The sequence below is a fragment of the Balaenoptera ricei genome, chromosome 6, assembly GCF_028023285.1.
Source record: "Balaenoptera ricei isolate mBalRic1 chromosome 6, mBalRic1.hap2, whole genome shotgun sequence".
Classification (NCBI taxonomy): domain Eukaryota; kingdom Metazoa; phylum Chordata; class Mammalia; order Artiodactyla; family Balaenopteridae; genus Balaenoptera; species Balaenoptera ricei.
This window is the reverse complement of record NC_082644.1, coordinates 71639437-71658504: the sequence shown is the minus strand read 5'-3', so window position 1 is coordinate 71658504 and position 19068 is coordinate 71639437. Positions and strand designations below refer to the sequence as shown.

At 39.3% G+C, this 19068-nt stretch overlaps 1 protein-coding gene across 2 annotated transcripts in view; it reads left to right on the top strand.

Annotated features, from left to right (window-relative positions):
- DOCK8 (dedicator of cytokinesis 8) overlaps window positions 1-19068 on the top strand; it is a 222933-nt gene that overhangs the window by 93896 nt on the left and 109969 nt on the right. For both annotated transcript variants that reach the window (XM_059924847.1, XM_059924848.1), the window contains exons 8-14: window positions 3084-3150; window positions 5265-5414; window positions 8661-8741; window positions 12117-12276; window positions 14183-14313; window positions 15907-16000; window positions 16729-16891. In XM_059924847.1, the coding sequence (XP_059780830.1) occupies window positions 3084-3150; window positions 5265-5414; window positions 8661-8741; window positions 12117-12276; window positions 14183-14313; window positions 15907-16000; window positions 16729-16891 (846 nt within the window). The remainder of the gene's footprint in view (window positions 1-3083; window positions 3151-5264; window positions 5415-8660; window positions 8742-12116; window positions 12277-14182; window positions 14314-15906; window positions 16001-16728; window positions 16892-19068) is intronic.

Genomic DNA, 19068 nt, shown 5'->3' with positions numbered 1-19068 from the left:
ATATTTTCTCATTTCCTTCTTAAGTACCACACATTTCAAAAAGAACATGTCTGAAATCTGGATTCATCTCATGGGCCACACTTGCTTTAGAGTAATTGTTTCCATATTTTTTGATTGTATTTAAAAGTCACACATCCTCTGCATGTGTGTATTCATTTTGTACTTGTTTATTAAATATTATATATATATTATAAAACATATATAAATGAGGCATTTTGAAGGATGAACTCAATAAATAAAAGTAAATTATAGTATTTTCTTCCTGCATTCCAGTGGATTGTCTTGCCTACCTGCTGGAGTGCTTGCCTGCCTCCCTTTCCTCTTTGTAGACTGCTGCTTTAGAGAATTAGTTCTTCCACTTCTTCATAGGCTCTTTTGAAAATATTAAGTTGTGAATGCTCTACCAAGGCAAAAGTTCATAAGCATAACATTTTTTCATACCCTATTAGGAAGGTCATCCATCTCTTGAAGTCAATTCATGGACCCCTTAGGCAGCACCTGGTTTGCAATTAGAGCCTTTGGATTCTGGATTCAAGACTATGTTTCAGCCCTGGGGACTCCTCTGGGATTTTGAGTTCTTGTAAATGAAGTAGTGAGACCAGATCTCAAAGTTCCTATGTGCCATAAATTTCTGATTCTATTGCGGAGCCTCCCGAATTCTCTGCTCAGAACACAAGCCAGCATGACTGCTTACACAGGTGTGGAGATCTCTAGATGTTGTAACACCCTCCTTAAGCCAGTTCTACCAGTAGGATGGGGGGAGCAGTTCGGACTTTTTGTCTTGCACACGGAGATGAGCGGCCAATAAGTGAGCTCTGTATCAAGCAACAGGTACAGAAAGGCAAACTCTAGCCCTTGCGAGCTGACCCGGAAGGGGGAACCTCCTAGCCCTTCAGCAGGAGGACTGAGTGGAAGTGGCTGATCGGTCCCCCTCTGCATTCATTGTTCAGGAAATCCACCCTATTGTCTGAGGCACTCACCCACCCACCACAGGAAGCTCATCAGATACAGCAACTATGCCCTTTGGGATTGGAGGAATTCTTCCCTGTGATGCATGACACTAAGTCTCCTAGATGTTTTCCATAAATAAACTGTAGCTCTTCTCACAGGTGGGAACACATGGTCACTAAGATAGTCATGTAACATTATTAAAAAAAACAAATTGAGTCACTTGGATTTCTCTTGATGAAAATTGTGAAGTGTAGTTTCTAGTTATTTTTCCCCCAAACTGCCAAAGCAGAGATAAAGTAGAATCGCAGTGTTTGCTCAACGTATACTTGACCTGCTCCAGTATCTTAAATAGTATTCATACCAACGTATGCCTGCAATAGGGGAGATGAACCAAAGAGATCATCCTGTCTTTCACTACTTTAAATAAACTGGATAAAAGAAAGCAAGTTCTTATAGGTAAACCTAGAATGGTTAAATATGAACAGCAAAAATTTAATGATAATGTTAAATTTTATTTGTGGTGAAATATGCATAATGTAAAATTTGCCATCACAACCATTTTTAGTGGTGTTTCAGTGGCATTAAGTACATTCACACTGTTGTACAACTATCACCACCATCCATCTCCAGAACTCTTTTCACCTTCCCAAATTGGAATTTTGTACCCACTAAACAATAATTCCCATTTCTCTCTCCCACCATTCCCTCATATAAGTGGAATTGTATAATGCATGTCCTTTTGTGACTGGTTTATTTCACTTATACAGTGTCTTCAACATTTTTCCATATGGTAGGATGTGTCAGAATTTCCTTTCTTTTCAAGACTGAATAATATTCCATTGTATGCATATACCACATTCTATTGATCCATTCATCCCTTGACAGACACCTGAGTTTGCTTCCACCTTTTGGCTACTGTGGATAATGGTGCTCCTCGACATTGTTTATAAAGCATATTCACACACATTATCTTTCACAATGCTTACAACAACCCTAGGAAATGGGAAGAGCAGGTGTCCTTTCCTCATGTTACAGATAAATAAATGCAACTGGGAAAAGTAAGTAACCTGATTAAGATCCCAGAGTTAGCAAGCAGTGGGAGAGGGAACAGAGCCCGGGTCTGTCTGACTCAGTGCCCTACGAGTTTGCCATCATGCCTTACTGCCTCATTTCCAAAGGTGCCATTTGACCAACTCACTCTTGTCTGTGGTTACCTCTGCCCAAATATTCTTCTTCAAAAGTCCTCTTTTTAGACAAAGCTATCCAATGATAAGGCCATCCTCTCACAGATGCCTTGAAACAAGATTTGACCTAATTTACATGACTTCTGCAATAACGATGATCCAGGGCCTGATTACTAGGGCTCTTAGCTGGCAGTATCGTGGATTGTTAACCTGAGAAATTCGGAAGGTGAACACCTCTGCTCCACGTGCATCCTATAACGTGTGGCAGGATTATGCTTTGGGGATGCCCTCTCTTCAAACCCACTATTTCTGGGGGAATTGGCAATTAGGGCCGTATGAGAGCTGCTCTTTTCCAGCTCTCATTGGATCCACACACCTCAGTGTTTATCAGCAGTGCTCAGTCCCCTCCCTCCACCTCAGGTCAGCAGCTGCCCTGGCAGTGGAGTTAGAAAGGGCCAGATATTCACACACATCATAACCTGACCTAAAGAAAAGCAACTGAACTTTTTTTTTTGTACTAGCTGAAAAGCCCCAGCCCTTAAAATTGAATAATAGAGCTTTCTATTCTAGCAGTAATCTGTAAACTGTAAACAAGACCTTTAGCTAAGACAGAGACTCAATCCCCTGAAAACACAGCAACTACAATGGTAAGAAGTGCCATACTGGATCAGACCAAGGATCTGTTCCACCCGCTCTCTATTGCAGGGCCACCAGCAAGCACTTTTGGGGAGAATGTACCATCCACCACGATCTCAAATGATTAGGAATTTTCCATGAACCTCCCATATTTCTCCATTAACATTCCAGTGTGATTCTCACATGCATAGAGCTACCCAAATACTTCTGAAAACAACTTACATTTTTAACCAGATTATATATCCAGGCACTTTCAGAAAATTCAAAATTATCTAAGTTAAAACTATATGTTTTTCTCTCTTTCTCTGACAGGTTTGAGATTGAAATTGAGCCTCTGTTTGCCAGCATTGCCCTCTACGATGTTAAAGAAAGGAAGAAGGTAAGACAGCAAAACATAGCCCAACCCTGAGGGCATCGCATGTTGTTCACTGTCTTGGGGTTCATGTTTTTAAATCTCACTTCTATGTAGGAAAACCACATCAGATTTGAAAGCAAATGACCTTTGATATGTCCAGTTCTATTGCCTTTGCAGTTTTTAAAGAAGTGACCTGGGAATTTATGTTCTTTGAAGAATCTTTACGAGAAATTCGGCTGGAGGTGGTAGCCTGGCTGAGATAGAGAAGTGAAATAGTGACATACGGGGTTACACGTAAAACAAAGCAATTTAAACATGGCTATAACAAGCTCAGTGCATGTAATGTTTCCTCAGTTTGGGAGTTTTTTGCATTGTGAAACAGGCTTATCATGAATGGAAGGCATTTTGTGCAGTGAAAGTCTAAATTTGCTGTCGGGTAGAGACCTCACCAAGTATATCGTGCTTTTAATTGAAAAGATTTCTCCATGAATGTTTTAATGTTTAGTCATTTTGTAACTCCTGGGGGAGGGCACAAATAGCAAAACCAGAGGAGACATTTCTGCCCTTCTACCCATAACCATTCAGTAGTTAAGGAAGTGTGTATATTTTGAATAAATATTAATAATCACTAAGATTTGTATTGGTCAGGGTAGGTAAACTGCTAAAACAAGGAGACCTCCCACACACACATTCAGTGGTTTAAAGCTGAATGGTTTAAATGGTTTAAAGTGGTTTAATGGTTTAAGTGGTTTAAATGATTTAAACTGGTTTAAAGCTCAGATTTGCACAGGCATCAGAATCACCCGGAGGGCTTGTTAAAAGAGATGGTGGGCCCACCCCCAGAGTTTCTGATTCAGTAAATCTGGATGGGGCCTAAGAATTTGCATTCCGAACAGGTCCCCAGGTGATGCTGAAGCTGCTGGTCAGGGGGCCACATGTGGAGAACCCCTGGCTAGAACAAGGAGAATTTTCTGCCTTTGTCTCTTAACAATCCAGAGTAGGGAGGTGCGGGGTCAACAGTGGTCTGCTCCACTCAGGCATTCGGGAACCCAGGTGGCAGTGTCTCCTTCATCTTCAATGTGTGCCCTCCCCAGTCACTCTTGTCACTGCCACTACGGCCCCCAAAAAAGGGGAAAAGATGGTGGGGGTGTGGGGTGGTGCTGGAGCCTGGAAGTGAGACACATCATCACTAGTGCTCACAATTCACTGGAAAGAATCTAGTCACGTGCTCACTCCTAACTCTACAGGGGAGGCTGGTAAATGTAGTCTCTGCCCGGGAACCACTTCTTGGCTGTAAATCTATTAGTGATGAAGGGGAAACCCAACTCTACAGTGGTTCTTAAGTAACACTGCACCGGTGAGCTCAGGAGCACTCATCGTGACATGCTCTTGCTCGAAATCTTTAATGGATCCTCACTACGTGCAACATTAAAAACAAACCCTTCAGCTTCCATGCCCGGCTTTCTTCAGGATGGCTCTCATCTGCTTTCCTTCCCTCGAGAGCCTAGGCAGAGTCGAGCCAGGCTCCTCGATGTTAACTAAAGTCACTCCACGTGTTCCAGCCTCTGAGATGTCTGTGCTGCACTCTCTCCCTGGTTCACAGTCCCCCTCCAGCTCTGCTTGGCGGAACCTTCTTTCAAGGCCTGTCCATCTCACATGCCTCCCCCATGGAAAGCATTCCCCATCCCCGCAACTGGAAGTGACCTCTCACCCTCGGGAACTTCCACAGCGCTTTTTTGTATGAGTGTGGTCGCTAATATTTTGCTCTTACTGTAGTTAGTATGCATTTGCCTTTTCCCCCATTCTTGATGGTAAACTAATTGAGAGCCAAAGTAATGCCTTGCTTTTCTTCAATGCAGTTACCTAGCACATCACTGAAATTCAGGAGATACTGGTGGGTTAATAAAAATTTAAATGTTTCAAAGGACATCTCTCAGATGACTCAGAAATATCTAGAGATTGTGACAAAACATGTATCAGATTTTCCAGCAGCCACTGGTCATAAACCATGTGTATGGTTATACTTATTTCTTTGGTGAAACTCAGTGGGTTTTTCTTTTCCACTTTTTTTTTGTAACATGTTTAGACCATGAAAGCAATAGGTATAACTCATTTTTCATTTTGCCACTCATTTACAGATCTCAGAAAATTTTCACTGTGACCTGAACTCTGACCAATTCAAAGGATTTCTGCGTGCTCACACGCCCTCTGTTGCCACATCCAGTCAGGCAAGATCTGCGGTATTCTCAGTCACCTATCCATCCTCGGACATCTACCTAGTAGTCAAGGTAGTTCAACACAATCTGATTTGCACAGTCCGATGTTCTCATTGTTGCATTACTCCCAGTGCATGTTTAGAGTGAAAGAGGTATCAGAAAATGTTACATGTCCTCTGTGAGATTCGCTTTGTTTCCCTCTCAACTTTACTCCTTTTCCTTTACAAGCAAATTGTGTTGGGTACTAGAATGACTATGGGTTTTGGAGTCAAACAGTCCTAGGTTTGAGTCCTGGCTTTGCAACTTAGTAGCTATATGACTTTGGGCAATTACCTAACCTTTCTGAGACTTAGTTTCTTCATCTGTAAAGTGGAGATAATAACACCTCCCTCAATGAGTAGTTGTGATTACAGAATAAAGCCTGGCATGTATAGACACCCTTCCTTCTAACAAGGAAAACACCCTCAGCTATCCAGCTCTGGGAGGCTGCTGGGGAGAAAAATCTCAGATAGAGTCTCCTAATCATGTTCACATTTTTCTAAAGACCCAGAGTTAAATGTCCGAAAACCCAGGCTCTGACAGTTTGAGGTGTGGGTTATAGTGTCCAAGCTTCACTCTCCCTTTTCATCACCATCTCACAGACTGAGTATGTCTAGTGAGAGTCAAAATCTGTGGGCAGTTCTAAGTGGAAAGACCTTTCATTCTAGGTTGTACTCTTTGCTGATGTAAGAAAACCAGAGACTTTCTCTACACACCAAAATGGCTGGTTAGAAGTTAACAGCAAACATTGAGTATTTTATCTACTTTAAGCCAAATAATTAGTCTCATTGACTCTTTACCCTCAAATTAAAAAAAAAAAAAAAAAGAAGTCCTGGTGTTTTAATTTCATGTACACCCAGCATTCTAGGATTGGGACATTTTCTAGTTAGCACAGTGTTTTATGTCCATAATCTCATTGATTCCCCCATGATCCCATGGGAGTAGCATACAGATTCCAAAGACTTCAGGTGATGTGGAGGTCACTTAACAAGAGGCAGATGTCCTTCCATTCTAGCTCCCTTTACACCGTTTTACAAAGATTCTGAGAGGTCGTCATAGCTTGAAGGGAACTTATTTAAGTTTTTGGAAAATAGAGTTAAAATTCTATTGCTGAAAAGATAACATCTATTGTTGTCAAACTTAATGTGTGTCCTTTTCTTTGCAATATTACATAGACATACAGGAAAATTAGCTTAAAGTCCACTCTAGCAAGCTGTAGCAGCTTGCAGTTACTTTTAAAATTCACTCCAGCCTGGGAAATCAAAGAAGCCAATACCAGTTCCATAGATCCAAATTTTACTTCCAATTCCAATTCTCAGTGGATGACTTTATTTTGGGTAACCCATGGTAGTCTGCTAAATATCAATGGTTACCTATGGGTGACTATTACTTACTAAGTATATTCCAAAATTTTCAGATGAATAAATGCATTCATTTGACAGTGATAAACATTCTCTAAATTGTCTGGATAAAGTTAAGAAATTTAAATCTACTCAGTAAGACAGTCCCTGGTTTGCTTCTCATTTGTTTTTCTTTATTGTAATACCACAGTTGTTGCTTCTTTCCCTCTAAATAGGGCTGAGGGTAGCCTCTTTACCTTAAAGAAATTCCCAGGCAATTCTGATATGCCCCTTTCCCCTACCTGCCATGGTTATGAGGACTCAGGCATTTCTTTTACATATCAATCCTGAAGGACCATATAGTAGGCTCTCATAGCAGCCGGCAGCTCCTTCTCGCAAAGTACCTGAAGTTAGCCTTGTCCAACTCAGTGAAGGGAATAGTATCTGCTGATCTGGTCGAATCTGGATCCTCCTTCCAAATTCTGGAGATCCCTCTCCTGTGGGTTCCATGCTATAGATGCAAAGTCATGGCATTCCCATTCTTTGCTTCAGGATTCTAATGAAAAGGTTCTTTATCCCTGTTCAAAGTTCATTTTAAAGACCACATTTCTATCCACTGACCTCATGGAAAAATTAGCTTCTTTCCAATTTACTGTATAAACTCCCGACCATAAATTTCAGGAGGATAGGGACCAGGCTTATCATGTTCACCACCTTGTCTCCCCAACAGCTACCATATAGAAAGGACTCAACAAATGTTTTCTGAACGAATGAATAGGTGAATGATCGCTGACTAACAGGAAAATGGGTTAGTCTCTACCTCGAGTGTTATGTGTCCATGGCCTCAACCTGGTGCATCTCTCAGGAGGATCAGCCTTGTCTTCAGGCTATGGCAGTGGGAAGGGGTTCTTAAGTTCCTCTGTGAGACGAGAGGCTTAATGCTTGCAGTCTCCCTGAGACAGATGTTCATTGAGCAGTCCCATGCCATTTCCTTTGAAACTCCATGAAACACCCTCCATCACTTGGGTGTTTCTGGTTTAAATACTTTGTACCTAATTGATAGTGCCTGTTAAGAATGTGTGCCTTTTAGGATATGTTGACCCAAACTTCTTCTTCAAGGATTATCTCAACTAATAACACAGACTAATGGGACTAAATCCATTTTTCTCTTCCACATATAAGTTAAATTAAATTTTCTTTGAGCAGAGGGTTAGACAATTTTAAATTTCTGCTTTTTTTTTCTCTTAAACATGGTGCCTAGATTTATGGCCAGCCAGGTCCTGCACCTGCAGCAAGATGGAAGACGATGCTTGACAGTAGTAATTCATATTACCAGCCAGTTAGCAAAGTGAAAAGCTGTACCGTCCTACTGCTTTCAAGTTCCTTTCCAAGTCTGTTAAATCCAGAGAAGCAGCCCTAATAGGAAATACAAGGGAGACAATTACAGATAATTTATTCTGTTCATTTATTCATTTTGTGGAAGGTTTTAGTCCCCAACCTGACTTTCACAGAGGTCATATCTCTTTTTTTATGTTGTAAGCAATAATAAACAAAATGAGCTATTCACATCCTACATATGTCTCTTGGGTTTTGTGTTAAAAAATAACTTTTATTGTAGGCATAATACATGTTTATTGTTTAAAAACAGAAAATACACATAAGCAATAGGAAGAAAATAAAGATAGTACATAATCCCACCATACAAAGCTAACTACTATTAACATTTGCTGTGTATCTATCATCCTTTTAATATGCCTTTATGCTTTTTTTTACAAAACTGTGTAATACTCTTCATACTAATTTTTTAAATCAAAAAACATATATTATGGACATCTGATGTCATCAGATATTGTCATAAGACACTATTTTGATGGTTGCATAGATTCCATTATACAAATGTAATTCACGTGCTTTGTTTTAATATTATTTTTGTTGGTAGATTGAAAAAGTCCTTCAGCAGGGAGAGATTGGAGACTGTGCAGAACCCTACATGGTTATCAAAGAAAGTGATGGTGGAAAGGTATGCTATTTTGAGTATTGCTAAATGGTAACATTTTAGAATAAGCAGATATTTTTCAGAAGTCTCCCATAAAATAGTTAATGGAGTTTAGTCCATAATGTGTCCCCATATGAAGCACTAATAAATTATATTCAAACAAAATAAGGAAGGGAAACTTCATCAATGACAACTTTTTAAAGAAATAAACTATTAAACTCAGCAAACGATGACGTACACACCAATGTCTAATTACAAAACTTGACTAGGGCAAAAATGCATCCTGTTGTCTTGGTTCTGAGGCCCGGACTCAGTTGGGAGGGCCACAGACACCCCACGAAACTGAACAGTGCCAGAGCTCCCCTAGCTTCCTCCACAGCGTGGGCCACCACCCTTTCTGATTTGGATATTTGGACATTAGCTGAGACTGCTGTACATCATAAATTTATTAGTACAGCATAGGTACTGAGCCATGAAAAGGACATCTCTTCTCAGCACCCATTTGCAAAAGTTTCCAACATAATTTTTAAAACATGGCCTTTTTGGAATAAGACTTGCCTAACAGCATCCTACTGCAGACTCATAAATTTCAAGTAAGATTTATTGAACTCAAGATAACTTGCTTTTTTTAATCTACCTTTTATCCTGAACTTAGAATGATTACCTTGGAAGTGTTGTCAACCTAATAAGGAGGTTGTTAGGAACCCTTATAGATCTTTCTGGAATCTTCCAAGACAACTTTGGAAAAACAGGCTATCTTAAGAGCTTGATAGATGATGTACAAAACTTTACATCCCAAGATTCTCTCATGCGAATCCAGTGTAGCTAGCACCTAAAAGAGGTACTTGTTGATTAGGTAGTATAACAAGCCCCAATACTTTTGAGTTTTTTGTTTGCTTGTTTGTTTGTTTGTTTAGCTGAAGGTATATTTAATAATTGAATGTAGGCTTTCTTTAATTCTTTAAATTCCTCCTTTTCTATTCTGTATTTCCTTATCAGTTGGACTTCTGGCCTGAGATGTGTTGTTTTTCTGACTATTCCCTCTTTTTAATCAGTAGGGTAAGGATTTTGGAGATGGCTGTCATATCCATGGCAGAGGCAGTTGACTTGGTGCTGGTGCCATATTGGTTTGTTTGTTTTTTTATATCTTTATTGGAGTATTAATTGCTTTAAAATGTTGTATTAGTTTCTGCTGTACAACAAAGTGAATCAGCTGTATGTATACATATATCCCCATATCTCCTCCCACCCTCCCTATCCCACCCCTCTAGGTCGTCACAAAGCATTGAGCTGATTTCCCTGTGCTACGCAGCAGCTTCCCACTAGCCATCCATTTTACATTTGGTAGTGTATATATGTCAATGCTACTCTCTCACTTCGTCCCAGCTTCCCCTATCCCCTTCTGTCCTCAAGTCCGTTCTCTACGTCTGTGTCTTTATTCCTGCCCTGCCACTAGGTTCATCAGTACCGTTTTTTTAGATTCCATATTTGTGCGTGAGCATACGGTATTTGTTTTTCTCTTTCTGACTTACTTCACTCTGTATGACAGACTCTAGGTCCATCCACCTCATTACAAGTAAGTCAATTTCATTCCTTTTTACAGCTAAGTAATATTCCATTGAATATATGTGCCACATCTTCTTTATCCATTCATCTGTTGATGGACATTTAGGTTGGTTCCATGTCCTGGCTATTGTAAATAGCGCTGCAATGAACATTGTGGTACATGTATCTTTTTGAATTATGGTTTTCTCAGGGTATATGCCCAGTAGTGGGATTTGGGTCATATGGTAGTTCTATTTTTAGTTTTTTAAGTAACCTCCATACTGTTCTCCATAGTGGTTCTATCAATTTTCATTCCCACCAACAGTGCAGGAGGGTTCCCTTTTCTCCACACCCTCTCCAGCATTTATTGTTTGTAGATTTGTTGATGAGGGCCATTCTGACCCGTGTGAGGTGATATTTCATTGTGGTTTTGATTTGCGTTTCTCTAATGAATAGTGATGTTGAACATCTTTTCATGTGTTTGTTGGCAATCTGTATATCTTCTTTGGAGAAATGTCTGTTTAGGTCTTATGCCCATTTTTTGACTGGATCGTTTTTTGATATTGAGCTACATAAGCTGCTTTGTATATTTTGGAGATTAATCCTTTGTCAGTTGCTTCGTTTGCAAATATTTTCTCCCATTCTGAGGGTTGTCTTTTCGTCTTGTTTATGGTTTCCTTTGCTCTGCAAAAGCTTTTAAGTTTCATTAGGTCCCATTTGTTTATTTTTGTTTGTACTTCCATTTCTCTAGGAGGTGGGTCAAAAAGGATCTTGTTGTGATTTATGTCATAGAGTGTTCTGCCTATGTTTTCCTCTAAGAGTTTTATAGTGTCTGGCCTTACATTTAGGTCTTTAATCCACTTGGAGTTTATTTTTGTGCATGGTGTTAGGGAGTGTTCTAATTTCATTCTTTTACATGTAGCTGTCCAGTTTTCCCACCACCACTTATTGAAGAGGCTGTCTTTTCTCCACTGTATATTCTTGCCTCCTTTGTCAAAGATAAGGTGACCATATGTGCGTGGGTTTATCTGTAGGCTTTCTATCCTGTTCCATTGATCTGTATTTCTGTTTTTGTGCTTGTACCACACTGTCTTGATTACTGTAGCTTTGTAGTATAGTCTGAAGTCACGGAGCCTGATTCCTCCAGCTCTGTCTTTCTTTCTCAAGATTGCTTTGGCTATTTGGGGTCTTTTGTGTTTCCATACAAATTGTAAAATTTTTTGTTCTAGTTCTGTGAAATATGCCATTGGTAATTTGATAAGGATTGCATTGAATCTGTAGATTACTTTGGGCAGTGTAGTCATTTTCACAATGTTGATTCTTCCAATCCAAGAACATGGTATATCTCTCCATCTGTTTGTATCTGATTTCTTTCATCAGTGTCTTATATAGTTTTCTGCACAGGTCTTTTGCCTCCTTAGGTAGGTTTATTCTGTTTGTTGCAGTGGTAAATGGGAGTGGTTCCTTAATTTCTCTTTCTGATTTTTTGTTGTTAGTGTATAGGAATGCAAGAGATTTCTGTGCATTAATTTTGTATCCTGCTACTTTACCAGATTCATTGATTAGCTCTGGTAGTTTTCTGGTGACATCTTCAGGATTTTCTAAGTATAGAATCATGTCGTCTGCAAACAGTGACCGTTTTACTTCTTCTTTTCTGATTTGGATTCCTTTTATTTCTTTTTCTTCTCTGATTGCTATGGCTAAAACTTCCAAAACTATGTTGAATAATAGTGGTGAGAATGGGCACCCTTGTCTTGTTCCTGATCTTAGAAGAAATGCTTTCAGTTTTTCACCATTGAGAATGATGTTGTGCCATATTGTTTGTTTCTGCTGTCTCTTTCCATTTTCCTCTAGAGTAAAGAAAAGATTGAAAAACTAAAACTTCAAGCTGAATCCTTCTGCCAGCGTTTGGGGAAATACCGGATGCCCTTCGCATGGGCTCCCATAAGCTTAGCAAGTTTCTTCAATGTCTCTACCCTCGACAGGGAGGTAACTGATGTGGAGTCCATGGTTGGTAAGCTTTTCAACTGTGGTGTGAAGGGAAGGGCTCCCCAATGTACCAACTCTGAGGTCAGCTACTGATTGGTGGGGGGTTGGGGGTGCAGTAAGGTGGGGGGAGTGGGCAGGAAGAAGGAGATGAATAGGATGAAACATGATTAAGACTGGAATACAAACGCTTGATTGGACAGCGATCCCCAAGACAATTACAATGAACTTTGTGGAGTTTATATATAGTAAGATTTTTGGTTGGAATTTTCTGTACAGTTTGACACTTTAAAGAGTTAATTTTCAGTGGCCATCTCTTCTTAAAAGTAAAATTCTTGAAAATAACAAGAAAATATAATAATATAATAATATAGTTTATAGTGTGTTAAACAAAGCCACCATGGTTGGCTCCTAAATATAAGAAAAGCAAGGGCTTCGAAATGAAAAACTCTGGTTTCTAGCAAAATTTCCAGTTCCTTACAGTTTATTTTGCCAAGGGCAAGTGAAAAAAGTGGATACCAAAAGAATATTTAGTTACTGTTCTGATTTATTTAGCATATTTCTCTTTTTCATTACCTGACCTTTGATCTGAATTATTAATTTCCTCAACAGTTTGGGTATGGAACTATCCAAGAGGGTTACAGAGTTTGCAAGTATATCACCCCTCACCTGGGGCAGAGTTTCTGTTTTTTAAAATGTCTTTGTATCCAGCAAATATTTATGTCTCTAGTCACATTTCTTGGGAAGTTTCTCATGCATTCCTTAGCTCTGCCACTTCTGAAATGTTGCCTTTACCAGAGGAGTGGAGGAAAAGGTATTTTGTTATTGCTGCTGCTATCCTGGAGTTATTGATGCATAATTACCAGTCAGAACTCCCAGGTTATTGCTGATTTATCAAAAACAAATCTCATTTTAGTGCATCCCAACATTCACACCACAATATGTGTGTGTGGTTTTTTTTAATGCTAATTTCTATGTAGACCCAGGTAGCCTTATTTGAAAGAGTTCTGCATAGAGCTTAAAGGACACGTAAACTAGGTAGTTAAGGCATAGAGCTTGCTGGGTCCTCAGTCATCTCTGGGTCAAGGAGAAATTAACCTGACTACAGAGGCTGATTTTTAAGAAGCAACCAAAAGATGCAGTGTATTATACTGAGGCAGCATGGCAAGTTTAGGTGGCTCAGTGGTAGCAGGAAGCTCCAGTTCAGCATTATGACAAGAATTAAGGGTAAGAGAATGTTCAAAGATAGGGTTGAAATATTACGGTTCTATGCAGTTTGACCATTCACTACAGAACCCCTGAGTTTTGCAGTATAAAAGTAACAAAATCATCACCTAAATCTCAAAAGGGGTAAGAAATAACTAAGCAGAGTATCAGGGTTCAGGTTTGGGTGTGACTCAGTTCTAATTACCATTAGGCAGGTTGGCCAAGGCAGAAACTCAGTTCTGCTGCCTGGTCCACACAGCAAGAGCAGAAGAAAGCTCAGATCCAGGATGTACTCAGGCTGACCTGTACGTAGCATGTTCGGGCCACAATCCCAAATGCCTGCAGGGGCATTTGAGTACATGCCTCTCCCAATGGAATGTAAATATAAAAATAAAACAAAACTAAACACTGTTGACTAAATAAAGCTTATTATTTAGCCAGACCCTGCTCTGGCTGCAGTTCTGGACTCCTGCTACCTTGATCGCCACGTGGGAGGGCACTGTGGTTGCTCACGGGCTCTCACTATGATCAGAGGAGGATTAGGGGCTCCAACAGGGGGGTCTAAGAACAGAGATCAGGGGAGGGAAATTGTCACGCAAAACAAGAATGGCCGTGTTCAGTGTTCTCCTTCAGTGAGCTTCAACATATCTTACATATGGTAAAGTTAATAACTGCTATATATTCAAACAGAAAGGCAAACTTTAGAATGACAATTGTTTTCCTTAAAGGGAAAGGATCTGTGGGTGAGCGGAAAACTTTGTCCCAATCTCGAAGACTTTCTGAAAGAGCCTTCTCCTTGGAGGAAAATGGGGTTGGATACAACTTCAAGACCTTGACCATTAACAGCTTTTTCAAGCAGGTATCTCTTCATGTTACAGTGTGTCTGGCTTTGTCCCCTCACAATGGCATGAGTGCTGGAGCCCAGAGGGGGAGTATATGTAGTGACTAAGAGAACAAGTTAGTCAACCTCACCAAGCCTCGGTTTCATTATCTACAAAACAAGGATGATGGCACTTTCTTGATGTGGCTTTTGGGAGGGTTCGATGACATGAGATGTGTAAAGCTCTTCTCAGAGTGCCTGGGATATAACAAGTGCTAAATGAACGTTAGCCCTTTTAATCGAGAGAAGGACTGGTTCCCATTAATACAAACTATCCTATTGAACTATCATGGTCAATTCGTTTATTAGGCTATGAAAACAGTCTGCCTAAAATATCCATTTCCCCTTTGGCTTGGGGTTTCCTGGCCTAGATGTTGTCCATCTCACCCCTTTTCCACGTGCAGGCTTTCTAGAGCTGCCTACGTCCTCACAGAGTGTGACCATTACAGACGGTGCACTTTATTAGCTCAGAAATCATTGAGACTACTTAAAGAATGAAGAATTTCCTAGCGTAATCAAATTCATAGAGACAGAAGGTGGAATGACAGAAAGTAGAATGATGGTGGCTAGGGGCTGCAGGAAGGGGGAAATGGGGAGTTGTTTAATGGGTATAGAGTTTCAGTTTTGCAAACTGAAAGCATTCTGGAGATCGTTTGCACAACAAAGTGAATGTACTTAACACTACTGAACTGTATACTCAAAAATGGTTAAGATGGTAAATTTTACCTGATATGTATTTTACTACCAAAAAGAAACAACTTGACATATACTTGGTTTGACTCTGTTTTGGAAAATTTTCTGCAGCTCAAGCAGTTCTCATGGGGCATGTCAAGGGGTTATGTTAACAAACTGAAATGCAGAAGAGATACTAAGGGTTCTGTGTGCCATGCCTCATGATAGAGATTGCAGGGGACTGAAAGGGTTTCTATTTGGGAAATACTCCTTCCAATTGCATTGCCTTGGGGAGCAAGGCCCTTGACTAAATAAGCCAAAGTTTTCCCATCTGTACTGAGGAATAGGACACACCTACCTACCTACCTACCTACCTACCTTCCTTACTGGGCTGCTGTAAGGATCAGAGCTCGTGCACACGTATCCCTCAGCAGCATGCCTGTCCCACATACGCGCAGGGAGTGTAGTATGTGTGTAGCCTTCTTAGTCAAGACAAATGTGAAGAATATGAGGATAGGAAAAAGATGGAAAGATGCTTTCTCCATCTTCAAACCTTTGAAGAAAACTTTTATTCTGTTTTGTTCCAGGGAGTAAACAAGTATCAGTGGGTTTAAGTTATAGGGGGAGGACCTTTTGGCCTGGATTACTAATGGTCAGACAGCCTTCCTCAGGAATGCAGTAAAATCCCCATCCCCAGGAGGATTGAAGAGGCTGAGAGAGTCAGAGTGGTAGAGAAAGAATATTTGACAAGAGGTTGACTAAAAGATTTCAGAGTTGCCTCGTATCTGTGAAAGGCACGTTACAATAATACTTAAAGATAAAAATCTTCCGAGAAATCTTTGGTCCCGACCCCAGGAGTGTATGGTGCATCTGCACTAACCCTGACTTCTCTCTTGGCAGGAGGGAGACCGCCTTAGTGATGAAGACTTATTCAAGTTTTTAGCTGACTACAAAAGATCTTCATCCCTACAGAGAAGAGTCAAGTCAATTCCAGGTGTGGATGGCTTGTCTTTATCCTCGTTGTTCTGCCAAAGCCATTTATGATTAGACACATTATTCATGTAATGCTGCAATTTTTTGTCAAGTGAAATATAGGATTTTGTATTAGGAGTTAAGGTCTGGTTTTTTTTGGCCAATCTGTTAATGTTTTCTATTTTTATTAAAGGACTGATTCTGTAAATAAACATCATGCTTTATATTTGATTGCTCACTCAGAAAATCAGATAATTGTTTGAAGAGAGGAGCCTCTTTTATCATATTGTATGGGACTCTTAACATGAGAAAAAGTGAAAGTGAAATGCTTTGGTAGAAGGTGAGGGCGCACCCTTCTTATCCTCAGCTTAACAGCCCCTGAGGCACTTCTGCAGCCCCCTGGGATACCAGGGAACCTAGTTTGAAAACCACTAATTTTTAGTGCTTGTAATGAGAGAAGTTACTGAACTATATACTTATGATGTGATAGTTCTGGAAGGGACTTTAAAGATCCTCTAATGTGTTCTTACTCATTTTACAGTTTCTTGCTTTTTACGTTCTAGAAACTAAATCTCAAAAATTGTCATGACGTGCTCTTTCTCAAACTATGGGAAATTAACTGGGTATTCCAAAATGCTTATACTCACACAACTTATCCTCAATTCCATAAAAGAAATATAGTACAGCAGTCTTTCTTGACTCCCTTGTATATAACGTCTTTACTCAGACAGTCCTATTTTCTTTCTTTAGGCTTGCTCAAACTGGAGATTTCTCTGGCTCCAGAGACAACCAGTTGCTGTCTGACTCCTGAAATGCTGCCAGTGAGACCCTTTCCTGAAAACCGGGGACGTCCACACAAAGAGATTTTGGAATTTCCAATCCGAGAAGTGTATGTCCCTCATACTGTGTACAGGTAAGAAACAAAGGCTCTTGGAAAATTATTGAACCAAAAATTTGAGCCTTGTTTGGGTAATGCTTTCATCATCCTTTGACCTATTTTCCTACTTCCTAAGTTTTGGGGAAAATGAAATATGATGTTTACAAAACTATAGATAATTACTTTTTAAGATCAATTTTTAAAGATGATTTATCTCATTTTTTTTCACAAGAAAATGTTACTTCAGTCATAACTGGAATGTAGAATTATAGTGGACATATTCCTTCTAGAAACAAAAAAATCATCCTAGTCATTACCTTGGTTTTCCTATGGGCAGAAGGACATATTAGGGAAAGAGCAATGACTAAAAGTGTTCTGGTTGTCTAAAAGACAGGTTTTTAGCTCAAGACCAGCTCTGTCAATAGAATTTAGAGGAATGATAGAAATGTTCTATATGTGTGCTGCCCAATAAAATAGACAGTAGCCACATGTGGCCCTTCAGCCTTTGAAATGTGGCTAGTGCAGTGTAGGGACTGAAATTTTCATTTTATTTAACTTTAATTTGAATTCAAATTCAAGTAGCTGTATGTGGCTGGTGGCTACCATATTGGATAGCATGGAACTACACAGTAAAGGCCTAAAAGGTTAGGTTGCCTCAGTTTCTTGGAGGCCGTTTGCATGGGGGCTCAGAGGGAGCTTGTCAACATCTGTCTGCCGAAAGCATTGCTGATCATATACTTTTATTTTTTATTTTGAGATTTTTTTTAACGCAGAGAAGAAAGTTATAATAAGCACCTTTTCTCCAGCATCTAGAAATGACATTTTGTTGTTATGTATGTGCGTGTGTGTGTGTATGTGTGTGTGTGTGTGTATATATATATATATATATATATATATATATATACACACACACATGTACGTATATATATATATATATATACATACACACAAACAATCATACTGGTTAAGTTGAAGTCTCCTTTATCCCCAGTCTCCAATTACAGACCCCTACCCTGCCTCTCACATCACATTGTCATGAACTTACATAGGTCCTTTCTATTTTCCCTGGTTTTACACACACACACACACACACACACACACACACAGAGTCATGTATTATGAATCTGTGAACACTGAATGGTATTATTTTTATATTCATTTAAAATGTACATAAATGGCTTCATACTCTATGTGTTATACTGTACTACTGTACTTTTCATCCAAGAGTATGATATTTTTTCTTTTTTTTTGAGTATTGTTGTGGACTCATGAATTTTATTGATTGTGTGTTACACTCAGTAACAGTCATTATTCTTTTTCAGTTACTCAGATTTTCACAGATGTAACCAATGGGAATTCCTTAATACCTTGTATTTTAGAAATATTGATTTATATAGTGCTTTGCCATTCTTTTAAACTGCTATTTAGTGTTCCTTTCTGTGAAGAGGCCATATTTTATTTATCTATTTCCTATTTTTCTATTGATAGATATTTATATTTTTTCAATGTTGGGCTTTTATAAACACTGTGCAGTGAGAATTTTTGTCTTTGTCTCTCTGTGCACATATGTAAAAGTTTCCCTAAGCAATATGCCTAGAAATAAAATTATTGGGTCACAGTGATATATATTTTCAGTTTTATTTATACCACCACTTATTTCCAAAATTGTGTCAGTTTGCAGTCCTTCCAGCAGTGTAAGAGAGTTCTGATTCCCCCAGATCCTCACTCATACTTTCCATTGTGATGTTTGGGTATGTGGGACTGAAATGCAAAGAATTTCAGAACTCACCTAATCTAAGTACCTCTACCCCTCACGTTTTCAGGTGTATAAAATTGAGACCCAGACAGGATAAGTGAGTGGTTTGTTGATGTCAAAAATGGCAGTGAGTAAAACAACAAGGTTTTACTGTGTAGCACAGGGAACTATATTCAATATCTTGTAATAAACTATAATGCAAAAGAATCATAGAAAAAGAATGTAGAATCTAAAAAATGGGTACAAATGAACTTATTTACAAAACAGAAGTAGAGTCACAGATGTAGAAAACAAACTTATGGTTACCAGAGGATCAGGGGAAGGGATAAATCTGGAGATTGGGATTGACATATACACACTACTATATGTAAAACAGATAACTAATAAGAGCCTACTGTATAGCACAGTGAACTCTAGTCAATACTCTGTGATGGCCTATATGGGAAAATAACCTAAA